Source organism: Euprymna scolopes, chromosome 35 (assembly GCF_053919585.1).
Source record: "Euprymna scolopes isolate OS-2025 chromosome 35, ASM5391958v1, whole genome shotgun sequence".
Classification (NCBI taxonomy): Eukaryota; Metazoa; Mollusca; class Cephalopoda; order Sepiida; family Sepiolidae; genus Euprymna; species Euprymna scolopes.
In genome coordinates, this window is record NC_136516.1 from 14853131 (window position 1) to 14876563 (window position 23433).

Genomic DNA, 23433 nt, shown 5'->3' on the forward strand with positions numbered 1-23433 from the left:
AGAAGATTTGCACAAGGGTGCTCAGAGAAGATCAGAAAGAAAGACGTTGTCAATTCAGATCTTGCAGTTCTTGATGCTCTGGTGACCTGCGATGAAAGATGGACCTACTGCTATAATCCAGAGACCAAGAGATAGAGTTGTGAATGGAAGCATGCTAGCTCTCTCAAACCCAAGAAGACAAGACATAGCAAATCCACCCAGAAATTATGATGATCCCATTTTTGACAGCACCAGCATGATCTAAATCCACTGGGTTCCCACCAAACAAACAGTCAACAAGGAATACTATGTTATGGTTTTAAGGGAGTACAGGAAGCGATTCTGTCAGAAGAGGCCAGCACTCTTCAAATCAGGTGAGTGGCGTTTCTACCAGGACAATGTGCCAGTCCACAACTCCATTCTTATCACAGACTATTTGACCAAGATGGGCATCAAGACAGTTCCTCACCCTCCCTATAGTCCAGACCTTGCTCCCTGTGACTTTTGGTTATTCCCTAAGCTCAAGGAAAACCTTAGAGGCTGTCATTATGAGACAATTGAAGAGATGAAAGAGGCTGTGATGAGGGTCATTGATACGCTCACACAAGAGGGCTTCCATGGGGCTTTCCAGAAGTCATTAGAATGGTACAATAAGTGCATTGCAGCCAGAGGAGATTACTTCTAAGGGGATTAGATTTTCATGTGTGTACTAGCAATAAAAGTTCTCATAGAAAAAATGCTTATGTTAATGTTGGAACAATTAATCAGGAATTGGAAATTTTTTATATATTAAAATCGGTATTGGAATCAGGAAAATTTTAGCCTAATTTCCAATTCCAAAAAATCATTTTTAAAAAAAAAAAAAGTTTTTTAACTAAATTTTCTATTGCTAATACTAATGATGTTCAAACCGTAACGCGAAGGAAAAAAAAAACTGACATCTTAGTCAATGTCTCCATGGTGCGACCAGAAGCCATGAACATCAGAATTAAGCATACTTAATCAAAAAGGGAACAATGACTGGTTAAAATCGACCCCTCCTTGTACAAAACGGCCGAGTTTAGGGTGAAGAAATTAATGTTTTGGGCCAATTTTTCGATATTTGTTGTCTGAAGGATCGAGGTTTAAAACAATACCGGTTTCATCAGGTTCTATCACCTCTGTTGAAAGTTTTTGCAGGACATACAAACACACACACACACATTTTGCCTTTATATAAGAAACTAGCGGGGGGGGGGGGTACCCGGCGTTGCCCGGGTGTTTGGAGGTGTATGTGGTTTTAGGTAAATCAAAACTCCGGGAGGAGGGTTTAAAATAAAAAAAAAAATAAAAAATTTTGGTAGGTAAGTATGAGGATCAAACCCGAACCCTTGAGGCAAAGTTGGAAATTAAAGTGTGAAAAAAACGTGCGACGTTAACCACTGGGCCACAGCAAAATACTAAAGGAAACACGTTTGAATTTATTTAATTACTTAGAATTGGCAAGTGCACGTTTTAATGACTTAATGAGGTCAACTGACTGCTGGGTAGTATTTTATTTACTGCGGGAACGCTTTTTTTATTTTCCCAAGATGTTGGGGGGGGGGGAGGCAACTCCCCATAAAAAGGGGATTGTCCAAATTGAATAGCAATTGTCTGATATAAGGAAAATATTTCCACATTGATCAAAGCTGATTGCTTTCGGACATTTCCGCTGACCGGAAAAATACCGCTAGAATTAGTGTTGCTTTTATTATACGAAAAAGCCTAATCCACATGCGGCGAGAAAAAAAATGTTGAATATTTATCTTTCCAAAGTTGAGCAAATTAAATAGACAGGCGACCTCCGTTGTTAACTCGTAGATATTATCATTTATATGTGATATAAAAAGTTTTAAGAAGTTGAGTTATGCTTAAAAAAAGATCTTTTAATAGTTTTAATTAGTCATTATAATTTTAAAAAAATAAAAAACAAGTTACCCATCTTTTTCTTAACTACTCTCTTTTTGGTTTCATTTAACTTCAAAGTTCTCAAAAATTAAGGGACCCCCTTCCTAGGGACTAACACTTGATCTCTATATGAGATACATAGATATTTGAATATTTCGGTAACGTTCTTCTTTACATCTCGAATGTTGAGTTAGTAAAGAAATTATTAATCTTCCTCTCACATTATTGACCAGTTCAATATGCTATAGTATACCTTGCTTGTTGTATTTTGGTTTTACTGGATTCCATGACAAGGATACATCTGGTCTGGTGGAGTATCCGGCTTAGTGCTGTTAATGTAAGCAACATCACTTAAAAGATGTACCATCTTCTATGATATAAATCTCACCTGTCTATGTATGTATGTATATTTGTATGTCTACCTAAAACTTTTGATAGAGAGGATGGATTTTCATGAGATCGGTATCTTTTTGAAGCTTGACCCTTCGGATAACAAATGTTGAAAAATTGACTAAAAACAAATTCCTTCATCCTCAATTGGGCACTTTTCTACAAGGAGGGGGGGGGCGCTTTTTTCACCAATATTTTCGAAAACTTTTCGATTGACTAGCCTTACTTTAAACCTTCGCCACTTCCGGTTTGGCAATGGACGCAACGGCAAAAACGTCACTTTTTTTTTCACGTTCTTTTCATCTTTCGCATGACAAGTTTGAGCATGCTTGCCTACTACCACTTTTTTATTTTTTTTTTTGCTCAACAGAATCCAGAAATTATGAACAATACTGGCCTGTTCCTTTTCCAGATAGACTCATTAGTCGTGTTTAATGCAGAGTGTTGAGGAAAATGCTTAAAACCAGAAGTTAAATGGCTACGGTGTTGTTTGTTGAGTTTCTTTTTAAAAAAGTTCCGGATGATTTTACAAGCTAAGTATAACTTTGTATAAAGCTAATCTTGATAAATATATAATAGAATTGTTGGGGTTTTTTCAGGTTATAGATTTAATAATGCTGATGGTATTTCTATTATTGAAAAAGAAAAAAAAAAAAAAAAAAGAAAGAAAAAGAAGCAGCAAGATTAATTTGCTTACATTTTTTTTTGTTTGCTCCATAATACTCAAATTAAAAAAAAAAAAAATTCTTCATAATTAATCCTGATCAACAGAATTGTGATTTTGCTGGACAAGAAAACAATACTGATTTGACGACAGAATGACGTAGTGGATCCACGTTTGATAAAACAGAATCCGAATAACACATTAAGACATTGTTTTGCTTGAATAGTATTTCATCCCATCTGAAACTAATTCTTTATCAATATATACAATTTCAAGTTTTCCACTGTTTTAAAAACGTGCAAAAGTAGTTTCATTCAAATAATTTATAAATTAATATTCAAATCAAGCTAAATTTTTAATACAGGACACTTTATAAAAATTCACAATTATTTTTTTATTTTTTTTTTTTTTTTAGCAGCATCATTGATATGTCACGTCCATGACTGAGTGATTTATTATCAGTTGATCAAGGGCATGTATGCATCTCATTTTTAGATCCACAATGGCAGACACCGGGATAAGGCTGATTGATTTTTTCAGCCTCGTTCTTCCAATTATTCCCATTTTCTTTCATCTTTCATGATTACTTGCACGTCAGTTAAAAGCTGTTCTGTTTCCGCCGACAAATTCCAAACATACAAACCAACTGCATACATGCCTAGCGCATGTAAGCTGAGGATTGTTGGTTGGTTGTTTATGTTTTACGGCATATCAACCCTTTTCGGGTTATTTAATGCCAAATCCAAAGATTTTGAAGAAAATTTTTTTTTTTAATAGAATATATTTGTTGTTTTCACGTCAGTTTCTATTTAACCCATAGTTGGGACCCTAACAGGTACTACCACTCTGGGTCTGGGAGCAATGGTAATTAAAGGGTGGCTCCACACTCCCCAAAGCCCACAAGCTAGGGCCTCACCGCTAGATATAGGTTAAGGTCATATCCAGGACCCCCATCGAGGGACTTTTACCCTCTGCAGGGGGGTAGTCGGCGTATTCTAATGCCCCACCGACAGGGCCGTAAGCTGAGGAAGTGTGGTTCTTCAGCTCCAGGTAAGTTATCAACATTCATCACAAATATGACACGTTATTGTAGGTGATGTATTGCATGCAAGGTTGCTGTTTTACCCATAACTGGAGGGTAAAAATTGTAGGTCCATGCATTTTCCAGCTGTATTAATGCCGCATTGAGTTTAGTTACAAGTAGAAAGAAAGAAGTATACTTACTCTGACGAAGTGTGTAGCTGTTTGCACTTTCCTTACAGGTTGCATCAGGGCATCACGAACGACGATGCTTATGTCTGCACCTGAATAACTGGAAAACAAAATTTATGATGAAAAAAAAACATTTTTAACAAAACAATTTTGGTTAAAGTCAACTAATGTTCTTCCTAATTTCCAGCATAGTGCTACTGGAAACGGTGACAAGGCAAATCATTTCCTTCACTTTTATTATTCTTCAGTATTTTTATTGTGAAGCGATTTATTGAAATAAAATATTAGAAAAAGACATTATTGAAAACGTATACAATAAAAATTCACAAAATTATACAGATAAAAATAACAATTAGTCTTGATTTTCACTTGTATTAACAAAATTTTTTAAAATTAGTTTTTATTTTATTTGAAATTTTTTATGTAATTATAAAGGTTTTTTTTTATTTCATAAATAGAAGTTCTTTATTTGAATTTATACAAAAAAAATATATATATGAAAGTATAAAATTAAAATTATTGAAATCAAAATAACTGACATTAGTTCATCAACTAAATTGTTTATTACTTAAAAAGATTTTTGAAGTGTTTTCAATAATTATTTTTTAAAAAATAAAACTAATTTCAACAATTCTTAAAATAAGATCCAAAAACTTTTCAATGATTATTAGATAATAAAAAACAAGGATTGGAAAAATGTAAAAAAAAAAAAAAGTACATGCACAGGTGAGAAAAAGTGAAGGAACTGATTTGCTTTGTCACCCTTTCCGGTATCAGACATGCCGGAAGTTATGAAGTACATCAGCTGACTATAACCAAACTATTCGATGGATAAATAATCCAACTCTAATATCACTCATTTGAGTATTTATACAATATAAGAATCATGCTATTGTTGGAATCGTCCTGGCAGTCTACAAAAAACATTGGAAGATTTCAAAAGACTGAGTGCCTTAACCTTAATACAAAAATCATAAAAAACACATTTGTTTTTGGTTTATATACATATAAAAAAAAAAAAACATTCTAAATCTTGATTTATACAATATTGTTTTCATTTTTTAATTAATTTTTGATTGAAAACATTGGTCAGAATTTGTGCAAACAAAAACATCATGAAACTATTATTCAGCACCGTTTGGCATTTTCTGTAAACCACCCTGATGATTCAAACGGTCATTTTATTTCATAAGCATCCTCTTTTATACCTTAAAATTACCTCCCTTGTCAAGAGACATTTTTTAAGTTTTGAAGCAGGATAACTTATGCATTCATGGCTTGAAAGTTTCATCCCTCTGTTACCGATATTGACAGTGCAAGACTAATAAGGCAACACCCTGTCATGGATGTGACTCAGAAGCAGAGATGCATCATTGAATTCCTGGCAAATGTGCATTGGGAATGGTGGTGACTATGTAGAAAAAATTAATGCTGAGCATAAAAGTTTGCTCATTTTAATGGTACCATTCTTGTTTTTGTAGCTCTTCAACTTTATAAGTAAAAAAAAAACATAGGAGACTGTACTTTTGAAATCACCCTCGTACGCTCGAGTATTCCTGTTTGCATTTTCTGGTAGAGGCACTTCAGGCAGTTATAAACTAACCCTCTCTTAAATAGAAACAGTAAAGCCTGGAAGGGTGGATCAGCTAGGCCTAACCAGTACACACATACTTCAGTCGAACAGAGCAAGGCCAGCTGATGCCCTAGTGGTTCACTATCGCATTCATCATTGAGATTGTATCAGTTTTTCTTCTATTCATCACACTTCACTTTTCTGCTGTTCAGAGTTCAGACATGTGCTCATGTTACGATAACTTACTCTCCAGTTCTCATGGTTCAGCTGTTTCCAAATTCCATTCTGCGTCATTTTGTCCAATAACTTGCATCAAAGTTTTCCCTGACTGGCCAACCCACATGCGATTTAAGACATCCATGCTTCTGCAAGGGTTTATCCATTACATATATATATCCAAGTATATATCTGTACATAGTACGGCATAATCACATTGACACACCAGTTCCTGCTGGATCACCGAAATTAAGCAATGTTCAACCTGGTCAGTACTAAATGGGTGACCATTTGAGACTTCCAGGTGCTGTATGTGCTCTCTGCTTATCTCAGCATTATTTCCAGTCGTTCTGGACTTCTTTTCACTGAACTTAAATAGTTCTGATTCAGGAGAGGTGTGGTTGGAAATTGTGCAACCCTTGCCTCTCAATTACACGCGCAGCTGCCCCTACAGTAGGTATCCTTTGTCTTTCGAGACTAAACGATGGCATCGTATTCAGAAGGATAAACGTTCCACATCACCATACCAGTGTTCATCGATTCATTCTCGTGATGATCTTCATGTTGTAGTGTAGTGCTTTCAGCAAATCCTCCGACGATGCATCAAGTTTCACTAGATTTCACAATCCGCACCCATCTGGTTATTTAGTTCTCTCTAACCGCAAGAAATGTGACACTAGGATCGGAAAGTGGGATTGAAAAAAAAAAATCGGCACCCCAGAGAAAGAGCTCTGACTCTGCAAAAGATGCCTGTGTAGTCCTGTCAGCATGGCCATCCTAGGCAATTAGCAATAAACTCCTTTCTCAAAGAAAGAAGGCAAAGCCTGGGAGGTTGGATGCTTTAATGTATGCTTTCAGCAAATCCTCTGACTCGATGCGTTGGGTTTCGTTAGATTTCACAATCCATATTCATCTGACTATTCAGTTGTCTCCGACCGCAAAAAATGTGACATGAGGGTCGGAAAGTGAGATTGAAAAGTCAGCATTCGAGAGGAGTAAAAAATGCCTGGGCAGCCCCGTCAGCATTCCTCGGTGATTAGCAATAAACTCCTTCTTAAAGAAAGAAGGCGAAGCCTGGGAAATTAGACCTCCTAGAACTGCACAGAACCAGCATCACACCGCAATCTCTGCTTTATCGTTATTTTCATGGCATGTGCTAATTTGAGCTCCAATCTATGCTCCCCCCTCCAAACTTTCATGAAAAATACTCGTCTACCTGAAACCAATATCAATAATTTCTCTCACTCTTTATCTGTGTTAAACCTAAACGTGGATTCCACGAACCAAGCTTCTTTCTTAGAACTTCACACCTGTGAAACTCTCTTCCATTTGCCTGCTTTTCAGCTGACTACAATTTGGTCGTCATCAAGTCCAACGTAAACAAATTCTTGATGAGCCGTCCCTTTAAGTAATCCAATTTACCAAATTTCCACGAATAACGATTACTATGATACTGTCCCATTTACTGTACACTTTTTAACCCTTATTCTCTGGGTTTTGATAAGTGGCGACTCCTATGTAAAAAAAAAAAAAATCAACAGGGATCAAGTCATTACAGGAATGGTCTAATCCGTGGATTTGGGGACTCCGAGGGAAAAATCCACCATCTGAATACACATTCATCTGATTATGGTTCTGTTATTGAGTTGTACTCGAGCAAGGGCATCATGAAATATGGCAACTGCCTAACACAGTTACAATACAACTTACTAGTGATGGAGAGAGGGACAGTTTGTGTTATCAGCTGCAACAACTCACAAGATTTGGCTTAAATTGCCTTAAGAATGCCAAAAGAATTTTTTAAACTCAAGTCATATGAGAGATAGATTTGAGTTTTGTTTTACAGTATATTAACCCATTTGGGGTTATTTAATGCTGAATACAGTAATTTTAGAAAAAGTTTTTATGCTTAAAGTTCTTTATATCTTCAAATATTTATTCATGGAGTTTTGGTTTGGCTGTTTTAACTCTAAAAAGTTTGAATTATCTCCCCCTTTTCACTTTTTAAAATAAAAGATGAAAATATTCCATAGGTACACAACAGTGCACACAAGCATCGATAAATCCATTTTTATTTCTTACCGCATGTGTTTGGATTTGGAAACTGCGATATAAGATGTGAGAGAGATGACTTACCCTTCAGAATTCTGACCCAGTAATCTGAGGTCGTTATCTGTCAATGAATGTGGGGTGGTGCCCAAGTGGAGCTTAAAGATTTCAGTTCGCGCAAGGGCATCAGGTAAAGGAATGTAGATTCTTTTCTCAAACCTGAAAATCAGAGAAAGACACAAATAAATGTTATGTTTCGGTGCAAGTACATAAAGCCCCATCCTTTCCTCATGTCAAAATAAAATTATCAAAAATAAAGAAAAATCTTTAATAAAAATACTGGGCGCTTTTATATTATACAAACAAAAAAAAATACTGAATTTCAAGTGAAACAAATGGTACCTACGTAATTGTCAGGTTTCAAATAGTAACATATCCAAAAATTACAAAAAACAGTAAGCTAGAAAAATAATTATCAATGAAAAAAGAAATTTGTTAAAAAGGAAGCAAAATCACTATATTACACTTACTAAAAAAGAGAGGTTGACAAGACAGCTGCTCCCATTGTCATATGAGGGATGGGTGGGGATATTATGTATATATAATTAAGGAGAAAAATAAAAATTCAAAAGTATTGGACGTCCTCATATCTGCTTGAGTAAGAAAGAGTCTGACAATGTTCCAACAGGATGGGACGCCACCACACTGGAGCCTCAGGATTAGACAGTTTTTGAACACAACAGACAAATGGATTTGACGATATGGGCAAGATGATCATGATTTCATGCCCTGGCCTCCCAGATTGCCAGATCTCACACCCTGTGATGTTTTTTTTTTTTTTTTTTTGTGGGGATTTGTGAAAGGATTGGTCTATGTGCCTCCAATTCCAAGAGATGTGGATGAGCTGAAGGCTCGAATAACAGACGCTGTTGCAACCATTAACAATGCAATACTGGGATGCATTTGACAAGAATTGGACTATCGGCTTCATGTGTACCATGTGACCAATGGTGCTCACATTGAACATCTTTTAACATTCCGTGAAAAGCTTGAGATTACAAGTTTTTTTTAATATACCAGATGCGTTTTTATATCCTTAATAGTTCTCGAGATATTCAATGTCAAAATGTGCCCAAGACTTTTGGAAAATCCTGTATTACAGTGCCTTTCCTGCATGAGAAGTTTTATTCATCTTAAATAGAGGAGGTAATCAGTCACTAATGAAACAACGACAACAAAAACGAAAAGACCCCTCTCCCCATATGAACACCCACATATGTATAAAGGCTTTTGTTTTATTAGTTACTCACTGGTGTGAAAACATTACAGTCGTATATTTTCCTAGCTGATCTCTCCTAGCTGTTGGAGAGTGGGCAGTCTGTAAAATCATACGACAACCATCACAAACTTCCTTAGACGCGACAGAACCACATGTACTACAGCCGCTATACCACAGACACAATCTCAGCTTCTCAAAATAGAGATTTCCCTTTAGCCGTCTAAAAGTTTGAGAAGTGAGATAATACAATGTCATCATCATGACTGCAGCATTCATCATAGGTCAGTTGGGCCAGTTCTTTTCAACAAGTTTACCACATCCTGACCTAGCTGACCAAGCATGGGGATTCAACGCAATTATAGTCAGCTAACGTACTTGCTAACTTCAGGCTACCTGAAGTGGTGCAAAGGCAAATCAGTTCCTAGACTTTTCTCTCTCACGTCTATATCTCTCCTGTGCATGTCTTTTTTTTATGTTTTTCTGATATTTTTTCTTTTTTAATAATCATTGAAAAGTTTTTTTTCGGTTTTATTTTAATTAAGAATTATTGAAATTAGTCTTCTTTTATTTTTTAAAGAATTATTGAAAATACCTTTTAAAAATATTTTATAACTATTTTGGAAATATGTATGGGACCTTTTTTTTTTTTAAATTTTATTTATTTTCATTAATTTTATTTTTATACTTTCAGAAACATTTATTCTATAAATTAAAAGAAAAAAACTTCTTTTTATAATTTCATAAACATAAATTTCTTATAAAATTTCTAATAAAATAAAAACTTTTATTTCTTTTTAATTTTTGTTATTAAAAGTGCAAATAAAGAATAATTTGTGCTATTATCATCTTTTTATAATTTTGTTAATTTTTATTGTATACGTTTTAATAATGTCCTTTTCTTATATTTTATTTCAATAAATCGCTTCATAATAGAAATACTGAAGAACAATAAAAATGAAGAAACTGATTTGCCTTGTCACCGTTTACGGTAGCGCTCTGCAGAAAATTAGGAAGTATGTCAGTTGACTATAACCTTTAGTTACTTTCGTTATGAGTGCAAGCCATTTGCAATTTCAGTAACGGACCCCATAAAGGTGAGGGTTCAAAATCAGTTCAGCATCTTGCATCATTGTCCCGAACCAGATTTTGAGTTGTTCACCTCAATGTTTCTACAGCCTGATGGTGGAGCTGAATTGATGATTTAACCTACAAAGTCACCTGGGTGTCATCAAAGGATGTGGACGAACCAACAAAGTTGTCTGGGAAAGAGAGATTTTTGGAGGGAGTGGATCATACATAGATAATACAACCAACGGAGACGTACCTTCTTCTGATAGCCAAGTCCAAGCACCACGGAATATTGGTTGCTGCTAATACCAAAACACCATCATTGTTTGTCCCCACACCTTGCATTTGGGTGAGGAATTCAGTTTTAATCCTACGGGCCGATTCGGATTCATTATCTGTTCGTGAACCACAAAGTGCATCTACTTCATCAATGAAAATGATACTCGGTTTTTGTTCTCGGGCCAAGTCAAACAATGTCCGTACTAACCTGAAAGAAAAAAAAAGGGGGGGGGGGGCATTAAATTAACAAAAAAAATTTTTTGAAAAATTCTGCTTCAAAGCGCGAGTGAGTGAGTGAGTGAGTGAGTTTGCTTTATATATATATATATATATTTTTTTTTATTGGAATCCTTGGAGATGAGTAATTCGTACATTTACATATTTTTATTTACGCACTATTATCTATTGCGGTTAACCACCTGCAGAAAGGCCAGATGAATAGTTGGCCGAAACGTGGTGAAACAACAACTATGAAGATGAGGATAAAAGTCCACAAATAAAAGAAATAAAGATGAGCTTGTTTTGTTTAGCACCATTTCAACGTTTGGGGCTCATTTTATGCCAAGATTTTATTGTTTGTTTTGTCAATTTCTTCAAGGCAAGAATGAAAATAATTGTTGGTGCCTGTCCAGAGCCCCCACCTCCCCCACCCCCACATATGAAAAACAAAAGTAAAAGGGAAATCTGTATGATGTATGTACCTGTGAGAGAAAAAAATATTGTATCTTATAAATTTTCCTACTGTCTGTCTGTCTGTCTGTGTGTGTGCCGCGGTTTATCTCAGCTGACAGGCAACCCACCCGGGCAAGTTAGATACTGAAATGAAGCTTATGACCCAGCGGATGTTTTAGTGATATTTATATCCACGTTTGGTGTATGGAAATGCAAAAAAAAATGCAAAAAAAAAATAACGATTTACTAAACAATGTTTTATTTACTGGATATTTTTCCGGTACAAGGACCCAAGTTTGCCCAGCTGGGCAAACTTGGGTTCTTGCCCTAAAAATTATTCAAATTGATCACATAGTTTTATTTTTAAAAAAGAAAATCAAATGTTACAACTAAATAAGGAGTGACTGTTTTGTGACACTATTTTGAAAACATTAAAGAAATAAGGGAGATAACTACAAATCAGGGTTTTAGAAAGTTATTCTTAACACATGAGAGGAAAAGATATTGAAAACTTAAATTAACTCATAAATGATTTTCTTTATAAAAATCAAACTTAAAAAAAAAAAAAAAAAGAAAAAAAAGTGATTTCCTCCACTTTCTAACTATGCTTAAATCTAAACGCAGATTCCATAAACAAGCTTCTTTGCCAGGACTGTCTGCCTGGTCCCAGTCGACTATAGTATGGTAGCCTTCAAATCCAATGTAAACAAATTCTTGTTGAGCTGTCCCCATAATCAAATTCTACCCAATTACACCATTAATGATTATTACACTACCACCTTACATTCACTAATCCTTATCCTCGAGTGGCCTTCAGGCCTTCATAAGTGGTGACTCCCAAGTAAGTAAAAAGGGAAAAACCAAAACTAATTGATTAATTTACTATATTTTTGGTATACCATTTTCTTTTCATCATGAGTACGTACATCATACAGATATTTTTGTATTTTTGGTTTTCGACAAGCACCTATTTTTGGTTTTTAATAAGACAATGTTGTAGTTTACTTACAGCATTGTGATTATTATCTGTATATATTATAAAAGTGACCTTGTTTTTCTAACAAACTACTGTCAATTCTCAGTCTACAGACTTAAAACTTGATAAATGGAGTATTCTTTTCTGTAGAACAAAATTGATTTGGTTTATAATGTTTTAGGCAGTTTGACGTGATATGTCTGCTCTATGCATGTGCAAATATACATTTATATGTTTAACGCATTCACTGCCAGCTATAGCTCTATTTAATCTATTGTCATTGCCAAGCTATTTGTCTGCAATCTCCAAAAAATAAATTCAACAAATAATGTATATGAATATAATATGGAAAATATTTTAAATTTGTTTTATTTATTTTTTTTTTTAAAGGAATTTTCACAGGCTACTTTTACTAAAGGAATTGCCAGTTTTTACCAGCTTATAACTTATGTACGTATTCGTTAGAAAAAACAATACATGGCAGGGGCCAAACATGAGATAACTTGTAAACGTATTATTCAATGTATGTTATTTTGAGATGCCAGCTCTCAAGTTAAAGACCGTTGTCGTACATGCCAAGCGTGCATTGACTAACAGAAACAGAATTTTGTTACTATGAGTTTACTTGTGGCAGGCTAAACAAATGCCAGGATATATATTATTTAATTGGAATTCATTATCGAGATGAGTATTATTTATTCATTTTTATTTATTGTGGACTATTATCCTCATCTTAGGTGTTTCACGACGTTTTGGCCAACTATTCCTCTGGCCTTCATCAGGTTGTTAATCGTGACGGATAGGAACTCTGAATCTCCTGACTGCATCCACTGCAATTACTGCCTTCCGTTGTTGTTGTCGTTTCCCCACGTTTTGGCCAAGTAAGCCTGACGAAGGCCAGAGGAATAGTTGGTCGAAACGTCGTGAAACAACTAAGAAAAGATGAGGATAATAGTCCGCAATAAATAGGAATTAATAAATGCCAGGGTATGAGAATATTTGTAGTTGGCAGCAAATGCAAATGTGGTGCGTTTATTTTTCAAGTTTTGGTATACATGATAAATTTATGTGTATGGAATGAGATAAGCCAGAAAATAAACCATGTCAAAATATAAACATAAAAAAAACATACTAAATTTTCTTTTGTTTCAATCCCATGATGGGTTTTCTTTATGAAATAGATTTTAAGTTGCCATGATCAGATGGAAGTGCAACTGCAAATTGGAAGAAGGGATTCCTTCAACCGTGCTTCATCAAAAACTTGGCATCGTTAAGATAACAGATGCTCAACGTCTAAGGTGATTCAGTCATGTCAACTGTTGCGTCAACTTTGTTACATGTTTTAGAATCAATTTATAGCGAAGATTACTTTGGACTCACAAAAGCATTTATCTAAGAATAATGGTAAATCAAACAGAGCTTTGTCATCGGATGTTTAATGGCAGACATGTATAAACCATGTGCAATTTACAGAAGAATGTGGAATGTAGTTTTGTTTTACGGCATATCAAATCTTTTCGGTTTATTTAGTTGTAAATCCAGCTATTTTGGTGAATGTTATGCTTTAAATTCTTTATTTCTTCAAATATTTTTAAAACATTTTCCCCATTCTTTAGCTGTGCCAAAACCAAAACGTAGATTCCATGAACAAAGCTTCTTTCTTAAAAGTGCACGCCTGTGGAACTCTTGTTTGCCCGTTTCCCACTTGACTACAACCTGGATGTCTTCAAGTCTAACATAAAGAAATTCCTGATGAACCGCCCCCTTAAGACATTTTATCAAATCTCCAATACTAACGATTATTACAATACTATCCCATTGATTACTGTACACGCAATATCCCTGAGTGGCTTCCGGGCCTTGATAAGTGGTGACTACCTTGTAAAAAAAAAAAAAAAAAAAAAAAAAAAAAAGAAATATTCATGTTTATGATCCTTTATGCAGGTTCTTAAATTAATAATGATCAGTTAATTAGTTTAGGAATGAATCCTATACATACACATATAAACAATAAATATTTTTCCTGAATGAAATAAGTTTTATTGCAACATTCACCAGATTAATGCACACATACAAATGAGAACAGTAGTCCAAATAAAACACTGCGCAACACTCGTAAAAGTACAGAATATCTGTGGCCATTTTTATACGCACAACGGCACGGAAAATACATTTTGGGATTTTTTTTTTTTTTTTTTTTTTTCGGATTATGTAAGTTTTTTTTAAATTTGTCACTTTCGAGAATTTTAGGGAGAATCTTAGTGATGTGAGTGATGGAGATAGCAAGAGATTCCATCAGGATATTTCAGTGATGGAGAAACGTTTTAAAGGAAAATGGAACCCTGGCATGTTGGCAGACTACTGATGGAATATAAAAAAGGGAGAATGACACTCAACACAAGAGAATTAAGAGGATAAATCTTATTTAAACTGACAATTCTGTGTTTTCCATTCACAACCAATAATAATAGAATATGATAAGAATACTTAATCCAGAGAAATAAAGGTTAGTATAAAAATAATTTTCTTACACCAAAAGAGATCTTATGTAGCACATACTTTTTTTAATCTGAAACTTATTAGATTATTGTTATTTTTTTTATAATTTGAACAATTGTTTTAATATTTCAAGGTTCTTTTTATCTAACAAGTCATCCCTTATTAAAGGTTAAAGCAATTCAAGGATAACGGATAATCAATTTATTTGCAGTTGAATGATGAATAATATCACGAGAGAAACAAAAATGAATAAATAAACAAAATTTGATTTATAAATACAATTTATGACAAGTATTTGTTGTCATTCGATTCATAGACGACCATGTTGTAGCCTGTAAGCCTGTGGGGGAAGAAGTGGCTGGTTACTTTTAATTCATCCAAAACGAAGCTTCTATCTTTATATCATCAACGCTCTGATCCCCATCTGGCATCAATTGAAATGGATGGCTCTCATCTTGGGGAGGCTCCATGTTTTGACAAGCTTCTGGGTTTGACCTTTACTCCTGATCCGAAATGGAACACATACATCAAATCTGTTGCCAGGGACGCTGGGAAAATGGTGGGATCCTTCTACCGCTCCAGAAGATATCTCACGTCTGGCTGAAACTTCTGTCAATAATTTTCCCTACTCTTTATCTGTGCCTAAATCCAAACGTAGATTCCATGAGCAAAGCTTCTTTCTTAGAACTGCACGCCAGTGGAACTCTCTGCCACTTGCCTGTTTCCCACCTGACTACAACTTTGACGTCTTCAAGTCCAACATAAACAAACTCCTGACAACCCGCCCCCTTAAGTAAGACACTCTATCAAACCCCCAATACTAATGATTACTACAATACTATCTCATTGATTACTGTACACGCAATAACCCTTATCCCTGAGTGGCCTTCGGGCCTTGATAAGTGGTGACCCCCATGTAAAAAAAAGTCCCATGTTAATGTGCAATGTTATCAATCCTCACCTCAAAAAGATGATAATAACGAACTGCATGCCTGTGGAACTGTTCCGTCTGCCTGCTTCCCACCTGACTACAACTTGGATGTCTTCAAGTCCAACGTTAACGAACCTAATGAACCGCCCCCTTAAGTAAACACTTCATCAAATCTCCACACTAACATACTATACTTGCAATAACCCTTATCCCTGAGTGGCTTCCTGGCCTTGATAAGTGGTGACCACCGTGTAAAAAATAAAAATAAAAATAAAATCACTGATAATCTGTGTAAATCCTAGTGAGTACCAATAACAAAAATAATAACAATAAGAACAATAATAGTAAAGTGAGGATCAAGGAGGATGGAAAGACCAAGGAGAGAGCACTAACCAGACCTCCGCTGGATGAGTGCAAAGAGGACTGGGACCTTGGGGAGGCTATAAACCATTGAGATTCCAGTGAAGACCAATGGTCGCTGCCAATAAGGAATCAATGAGGTAAGCGGATGTTGCGATAACACAAATTCATCTGGAAAGGTTATCGAAAGAGGTGGAGAGTACTGGAAATCTGGGGAGATTTGTCACTCAGACTCCAGGGAACACCACAAGTTGTTCTCAAAGAGAAATCGTTGATAATAGCCTGTGTGACTACCCCTAGTGAGTAAATAATAATAACAACTTACTTTTCACTTTCTCCCAGCCATTTGGACACAAGATCTGAAGACCTCACTGAGAAAAATGTGGAATTATTAGCCTCTGTGGCAACAGCTTTGGCAAGATAGGATTTGCCAGTTCCTGGAGGCTGTGAAAAGATAAGAAAAAAATATTTAATTTGGTTTTTCTTATTTTTACAATTAAAAACAGTAATAAATAATAAGTCATTAAAATTATGTGGCTGGATTCAAAATTATCGTCTGACAAAAAACATCGTATTTAAAAGGAAAAAAATCTTTTTAATAACCTAAACTTTATATCCATTCAATCAGTAGTTTAACTGTAAAAAAATGCTATTTACAACACAAGTGCAATCAAACGACTAATAGACATGCTTAATGAAGGCACACATACACACATACAAAAGAAGTTGAATAGAAATATATATTTTTTTTTTAATTTCTTACCCCAAATAGCAATATTCCTCGCCATGGCTTCCTATTGCCTACAAACAAAAAAAGAAAAGTTTTAATTAAACAAAAGTTGTGCCCCCCCTCCCCAACGCTACACGCACACACACCCCACTTAAGATGGCCATTCTTTTAACCCACAAAGATCAAGAAACCATTTTGAACAATACTTTTATTTTTTTTAATTGAAATCATTCAAAACAAATCATCAAATAGATGATCTATTTTTTATATTTTAATCCAAATTTACCAAAATATGTTTTATTTACTAAGGAGATATATGCAAACTTTGATAATGTGGAAAATAAAAAATTAAAACAAAATTTTTTTTTAATGGATGAGAGTTTTGGGGTCGGTAGATGTAGAACAGTTGAGGTAGCAGGTTCAGTTCACAAAGGAAGTTCAAGGAAAAGATGGAAGGAAGTGATAAAAATGGATTTAAGAGAAAGAGGGATAAATAAAGACCTGGCCAGAGACAGGTTAGTGCAGGTCATTTTTTACAGTCATCCAACACATAACAGGATCTAAAATGGTTGGTTGGTTGATTGTTGTGGTGTTCACCCTGAATCGATTGGGCCGGCTCCATCCAACAAATTCACCACGTCCTGTACAATGGCCGATCTGGCGTGGCAGTCAGAGGCTGTTTCCGCTACAAGCATAAGCCATTTGTGGTAGAGCCCATAGAGGTGAGAGCCAAGGATCATTTCAGTATCACGTTTTGCCATTCTGAGCAAGGTCTTGAGTTGTACATCACGGCGTTTCTTCCAGTCTGGTGGTGGTACTGGGTCGATGGCTTCACGAATGAGGTCATCTGGGTTTCGGTGAAGCACATGGCTGAACCAGCGAAGATGTCTGGCAAGGGAGCATATCTTGCAGGGTGCCCAAACCGTGTTGTTGGAGATAAATTGTTGCCAGCAGACACATAGGATGAGGCATAGGCAGTGATGGTTGAATACCTCCAGTTGCGAAGGTCACTTGCACGCATAGGCCATGTTTCGTAGTCATAAAGCAGAATAGTGCGAACCAAGGCCTGGTAGATACTGATCTTTGTGTTGAGCTTTATCTCTTTCTGGGACCAGAGCTGTGATCGCAGTCGACAGAAGGCGAGACGAGCATTGCTGATGTGGTTGTGAATATCTTCACGTATGGATATCAACCTGATGATAATGAACTAAAATACACGTAACAACCATTTTTTTTCCATGCAAATCTTTTTGTGTTTTCGGCTATGCTGTTCGAAAGTGTTGACATAGAAATATTTGAAACCCAGAAAACAGTATAAAAGGGCTTCACTTGAGTCGACATTTCCCCAAGATAGGTTGAGCTAGCTCCTCTTGTAGAAAACACAGCATTCTAGCCAAACACAGACCCGGTCCTGGATATGACCTTAAACTATATCCGATGGTGAGGCCGCAGCTTGCAGGCCTTAGGGAGTGTGGAGCCACCCTTTAATTGCCATTGCTCCCAGGTCTACTCTGACCCGGACTGGTAGTACCTGTTAGGGTCCTAACTATGGGTTAAATAGAATACAACTTAAAAAACAAATACACTATATTAAAAAATCGTTCTTCAAAATCATCAGATTCGGCATTAAATAACCTGAAAAGGGTTGATATGCCGTAAAACAAAACAACCAACCAAACACAGACCACGCACAATGTTTTGCAGCGACCAAGATAGTGATGGGCAGCCATTCCCAGGACCAGCAACAAACATCATACACAGGAACTAGGTTCGACATTGGCTTTGGTGTGTAACTACATCTTCATCTGGCATCGCAGACATCTTCGCCAATCTTTGAGTGGTTCTTCAACTATTGCTTTGGGGATGAACTCTGCTGGTTAATGAACTCTATAAAATGTTTGCATGAGTATTTATTTTTTTTTAACAGGTGAGTCATCACTTATCAAGGCCTGAATGCTACTCGAGGATAAGGGTTAATGAGTGTAAATTGGGTTAGAGTGATCAGTAGTGATGGAAATTAGGAAGAATTTAATTATTTTAGGGATGGCTCAGCAAGAACTTGTTTACATTGGACTTGAGGATAACCATGTTGTAGTCAGCTGGAAAGCAAGTCCGAAGTACAGTTCCACAGGCAGGCAGTTCTAGGAAAGAAACTTTGTTCATGGAATTTGCATTTAGATTTAGGTACAAACTGAGAGTGGGGGAAAATTGTTGACAGTGGTTGTAGCTAGACAAGTGTCGTGAATCTTTTGCAGGGTGGGGGAATCATAGATTGACGCTCAGTCGAGCACTTGCCATGAAAATAAAAATGGAGTAGAGATAGACTAGCAAGGTCTCTTCTGCGAGAAAGGTTACGAAGAAGAGAAAAGAACATCATCTACAAGGTTTCAAAGCTGATTTTAAAACCTGCCAAGGTAGGAAAAGGGTGCTCTGAGTAACTCTTCCTATAATGGACTTTCCTTTTAATCTCATGAGTGTAGGATTATGATTGGTTTCAGTTGCTATACTTTTGCTATTATATCTAAGGTAAGATTCCCCAAGATTGGCAGATTCTATTTATAGACAGTGCCGATAGGACTTGACCAATCAAATGAAGCCACATTGTGCTCGCAACCAACAAGAAACTATTATATAATCAGTCAATAAAACATGTTGGATATTTTATAATTCCTGCACATGACTTTTCGTGCCCAGCACAAGAAGGAATTTGTTCTCAGTTTGCAGACTTTTACCATCTGACACTTATACAAATCGACTAACCAACAGAAAACCCTATTCTTCGTCTTGGCTTTTACAATTCAAATCTTCTGACTGACGACTGCCGTTTTGTTTGGAACAAGATTTTTTTTTTCTTCTAAAATCCAAAAATAGTTTTGAATTCAAAAGTTTTTCTTTTTTTCTTACCTGTGAACAAATGTGGAAATTTCACTGGCAGAATAACCGCTTCTTTTAAGGCTTCTTTTGCAGTTTCCAGTCCAGCTACGTCATCCCAGCTCACATTTGGCTTTTCTATCATTATGGCACCTGAAAAAACAATTCAAAAACAATTTACGAAATACAATATTCAGTCGTTCAAAAAAGTCATCTATAAAATATCTACTCGTCTCTTCCTTAATACAACCGTAACGTTAACGATATAAAATCCAGAATTCAATCCAATTTTTTTTTTAAAAACAACTACAAAAAAAATTTCTATGATGTGCATACCCATCATGGAACGAAAACGTCACATTCCAAAAATTGTGTAAATTGATCAAGTAGATTTTTTTTTCAATTAAGAAAATCGAATTTTGTGATAGAGAGAGAACAGTGTCTTGAGCTGTTACATTTAATAAAGGAAGATAACTCAATTTCAACTATCAAGATTTTAAGATCAGCTTTACAATAGCTATGACATTGCTTTAAAAGATTTCATATATAAATGTGTCTGTGTGTGTGTGTATATATATATATATATATATATATATAAAACTTACACACATACTAGACAAACTAGTTAATACTACTGTCTTTAATTAGTATGAATTACCTCCCTTTGATTTAGGACATTTATAGGTTTTTATGCAGAATTAACCTTTAAAAAAAATAAAATAAATTTTAAAAAATCCAGAAAATTCTTCATGATGTACATACCAGTCACTGAAGAAAATATCATATTCCAAACATTATATAAAGGCTATAAACGATACATTTATAGCATACCCATTAATATCGTTTTGTTAAATAATTTCCTCTGAGGATAAGTGCTATTTTTTGAAACTCCATGGAATCAGGAAAAAAAAAAAAAAAAAAAAAAATTATTTTTTGTATTCTTTGTGAAATAAAAAATTGTAATTTTTAATTTGCAGAATTTACACTGAATTCTTTATATTTAAGCTTTATCTCGAATTTTGAGCCTTTTCACCTGGTTAGAATCATTATATATATAAATATATATATATATATATATATATTTGCTTTAAGTTTATTATTCAATTTATAAACTTGAAAAAAAATGTTGAATTTATATATATATATATATATATATATATATATATATATATATATATATATATACACATACACTAGGTTAAAGTTATTGAAGAATGATAATTACATAACTTTAATAAGATTATTAAGAGTGCTCAATAAAAGAAGAGCAAGATATATTTTTATTAATATAAATAAATTTACATGGTCATGACAAAGGTTTGAGGATTCGTTTCTTCTGTGGAAAGCAACCATTAAAGTCACCTGGTTTTAACGGACCATTTGTTCAAAACATTAGCATGTCCAGTGCTGCGACCATGTAAATTTGTTTATATATATATATATAAAATCTGGATGCTTTAACCTGCTTCAGTTCAAATTGCATTTAAATTACTTGAAATAGTAAAGTCTCATGTGTAACAAAAAAAAAAAAATGTTTTAACTTGTTAAGAACATGGCTAAAATAAATGTACAATGGTTTAAAAGTGAGATTTACAAAATGGTATTGAATTTACATTTTTTTTTTTTCCATTTTTTTTTTAACACACAAGACGCTTCACTATTTCAAGTAATTTAAATGTAATTTGAACTAAAGCAGATAAACGCATCTAGATTTTAAATGAAAAAGTAATCAAAAATAGCCTGAAGACAACTGAAGAAAATCAGTTAACAGTACTTGTAAAAAAAACAAAAAAAAAAAAAAAACAGATAGGACGAAAATAACTACGGAACTTTCCTACATAAATTCAACCGAGACATAATAACCATTAAAAAAAAAGGAAAAATTTACAAATAAAGATCATTAAGCAAAAACACTGTGCTATTTAACAATGTGTGTGTCTCTCTGTCTCTCTTTCTCTCTCTCTATATATATGTGTGTGTGTATATATATATATATATATATATATATATATATATATATACATACACACACATACTTTTGATATACTGCTTCACTGGGAACACACACTCGTTTTTATCTTCCTCTTATGGAAGCATAAAAATGGAGTGTTACCTCTGTATAAAGATAAATGACACAGGAAATGTGATCATCAAAGGTTAGTGCATTTATTGGAATAGTCGAACTGCAAAACTTATAAACCAATCATACTGATGTTCTTGATTATGTATGTGGTCCAAAGCATATGATGATAGGCTGTAAAAAAAATAAAAAAATTATTTTTCAAATTGTGAATGTAGGAGTGTCTATTCCCAGTGAAGTGATATACCATAAAATAAAATAAAAATATTTATAGCTCTAGTATTGCACTATTGAGCTATCGAAATGGACTTTGTGTTATTAATATTTATATTTGAAAACACAATTCGAAAAATTTTATTTCTACAGTATAAATATTAACTTATGAGTAGAAAGATCATTTAGAAGTTTTTATTACACAGACACATAACTTTTACTTAGATTAATTATTTTTATACAAAAAAGAAAAACCAATGAACTGGGGGTTTTTTTTTGGGGGGGGGGGGGTTGTGAGCATGTACCAAGTGACCACACAGAACTCAGGTACAGTCAAAGGTGGGGACGTCACTAGGAGGTAAAGGGTTAAGTAAATGAAATATATAAAATCATTGTCTCCAAATTGTCTTGATTGAGGGAAAAGACTAAAACAATACTTTAAACCATGCCCCCCCCCCAAAAAAAGTCGGATAACAACCTTACCCACCCCTGTAAGAGAGAGAGAGAGAGAGAGAAATAAAAAAAATTTTTTTAAAAAAGACTCCTTTTTCTTACATACTTGAAAGAGCTGTTTCAAATTTCTTTTTGTCAGGATCTTTCTCGGAATCAGAATCACTGGAAGAATCTTTAAAATCTTTTGATTTGCTGCAATAGAAAAGGGGAAAATTCATTTTTAGTATTATTATAAAATTATTATTATTATTGTTCCTATTTACTATGCCTCCCCACGGGACAGAGTTAGACACCAGGGTCGTTTTTTAACGTGGAGAAAAGGAACAAAAATAAAAATTGTCTCAGTCGTGAAGGATTTCTCCTCCACTGACAGAGAACAAGAAATTGAAGTGCAGCATCTGAAGAACAGATACTACACTTTGATCTTGTCCCGAAGGCCAAAAAATTACATATTTATTAATGCTATTATTATCATAAAATTATATTTATTAATATTATTATAAAATGATGTATTTATTAATTTTTAATTATACAATAATATTTATTAATATTATTATCATTATTATAAAATGATATATCTATTAATTTTTAATTATAAAATTATATTTATTAATATTTTTATTATAAAATTATTTATTAATTTTTAATTATAAAATTATCAAATATTAATGTTATTATAAAATTACATATTAATTTTTAATTATACAATTATCTTTATTAATGTTATAAAATTATATTTATTAATGTTATAAAATTATATTTATTAATATTATTATTATAAAACGATATATTTTTTAATGTTTAATTATAAAATTATATTTATTAATGTTATTATTATAAATTACATATTAATTTTTAATTATAAAATTATATTTATTAATGTTTTTATTATAAAATTATATATTTATTAATTTTTAATTATAAAATTATATGTTTATTAATTTTTAATTTATTAATGTTATTATATTCTCTCTATAATATTCTGCTTGTTCCTTCCTTAATTTGTCCAC

The 23433-nt window shown here is 34.1% G+C and overlaps 1 protein-coding gene across 1 annotated transcript in view; it reads right to left on the reverse strand.

The window, feature by feature from the left end:
* Positions 1–23433, reverse strand: part of LOC145259698 (vacuolar protein sorting-associated protein 4-like) — an 86773-nt gene that overhangs the window by 6842 nt on the left and 56498 nt on the right. The window contains exons 4-10 of the mRNA XM_080117373.1: positions 22530–22615; positions 19711–19830; positions 16840–16877; positions 16402–16520; positions 10616–10846; positions 8100–8231; positions 4187–4274 (exon numbers count right to left, since the gene is read on the reverse strand). Of these exons, the coding sequence (XP_079973499.1) occupies positions 4187–4274; positions 8100–8231; positions 10616–10846; positions 16402–16520; positions 16840–16877; positions 19711–19830; positions 22530–22615 (814 nt within the window). The remainder of the gene's footprint in view (positions 1–4186; positions 4275–8099; positions 8232–10615; positions 10847–16401; positions 16521–16839; positions 16878–19710; positions 19831–22529; positions 22616–23433) is intronic.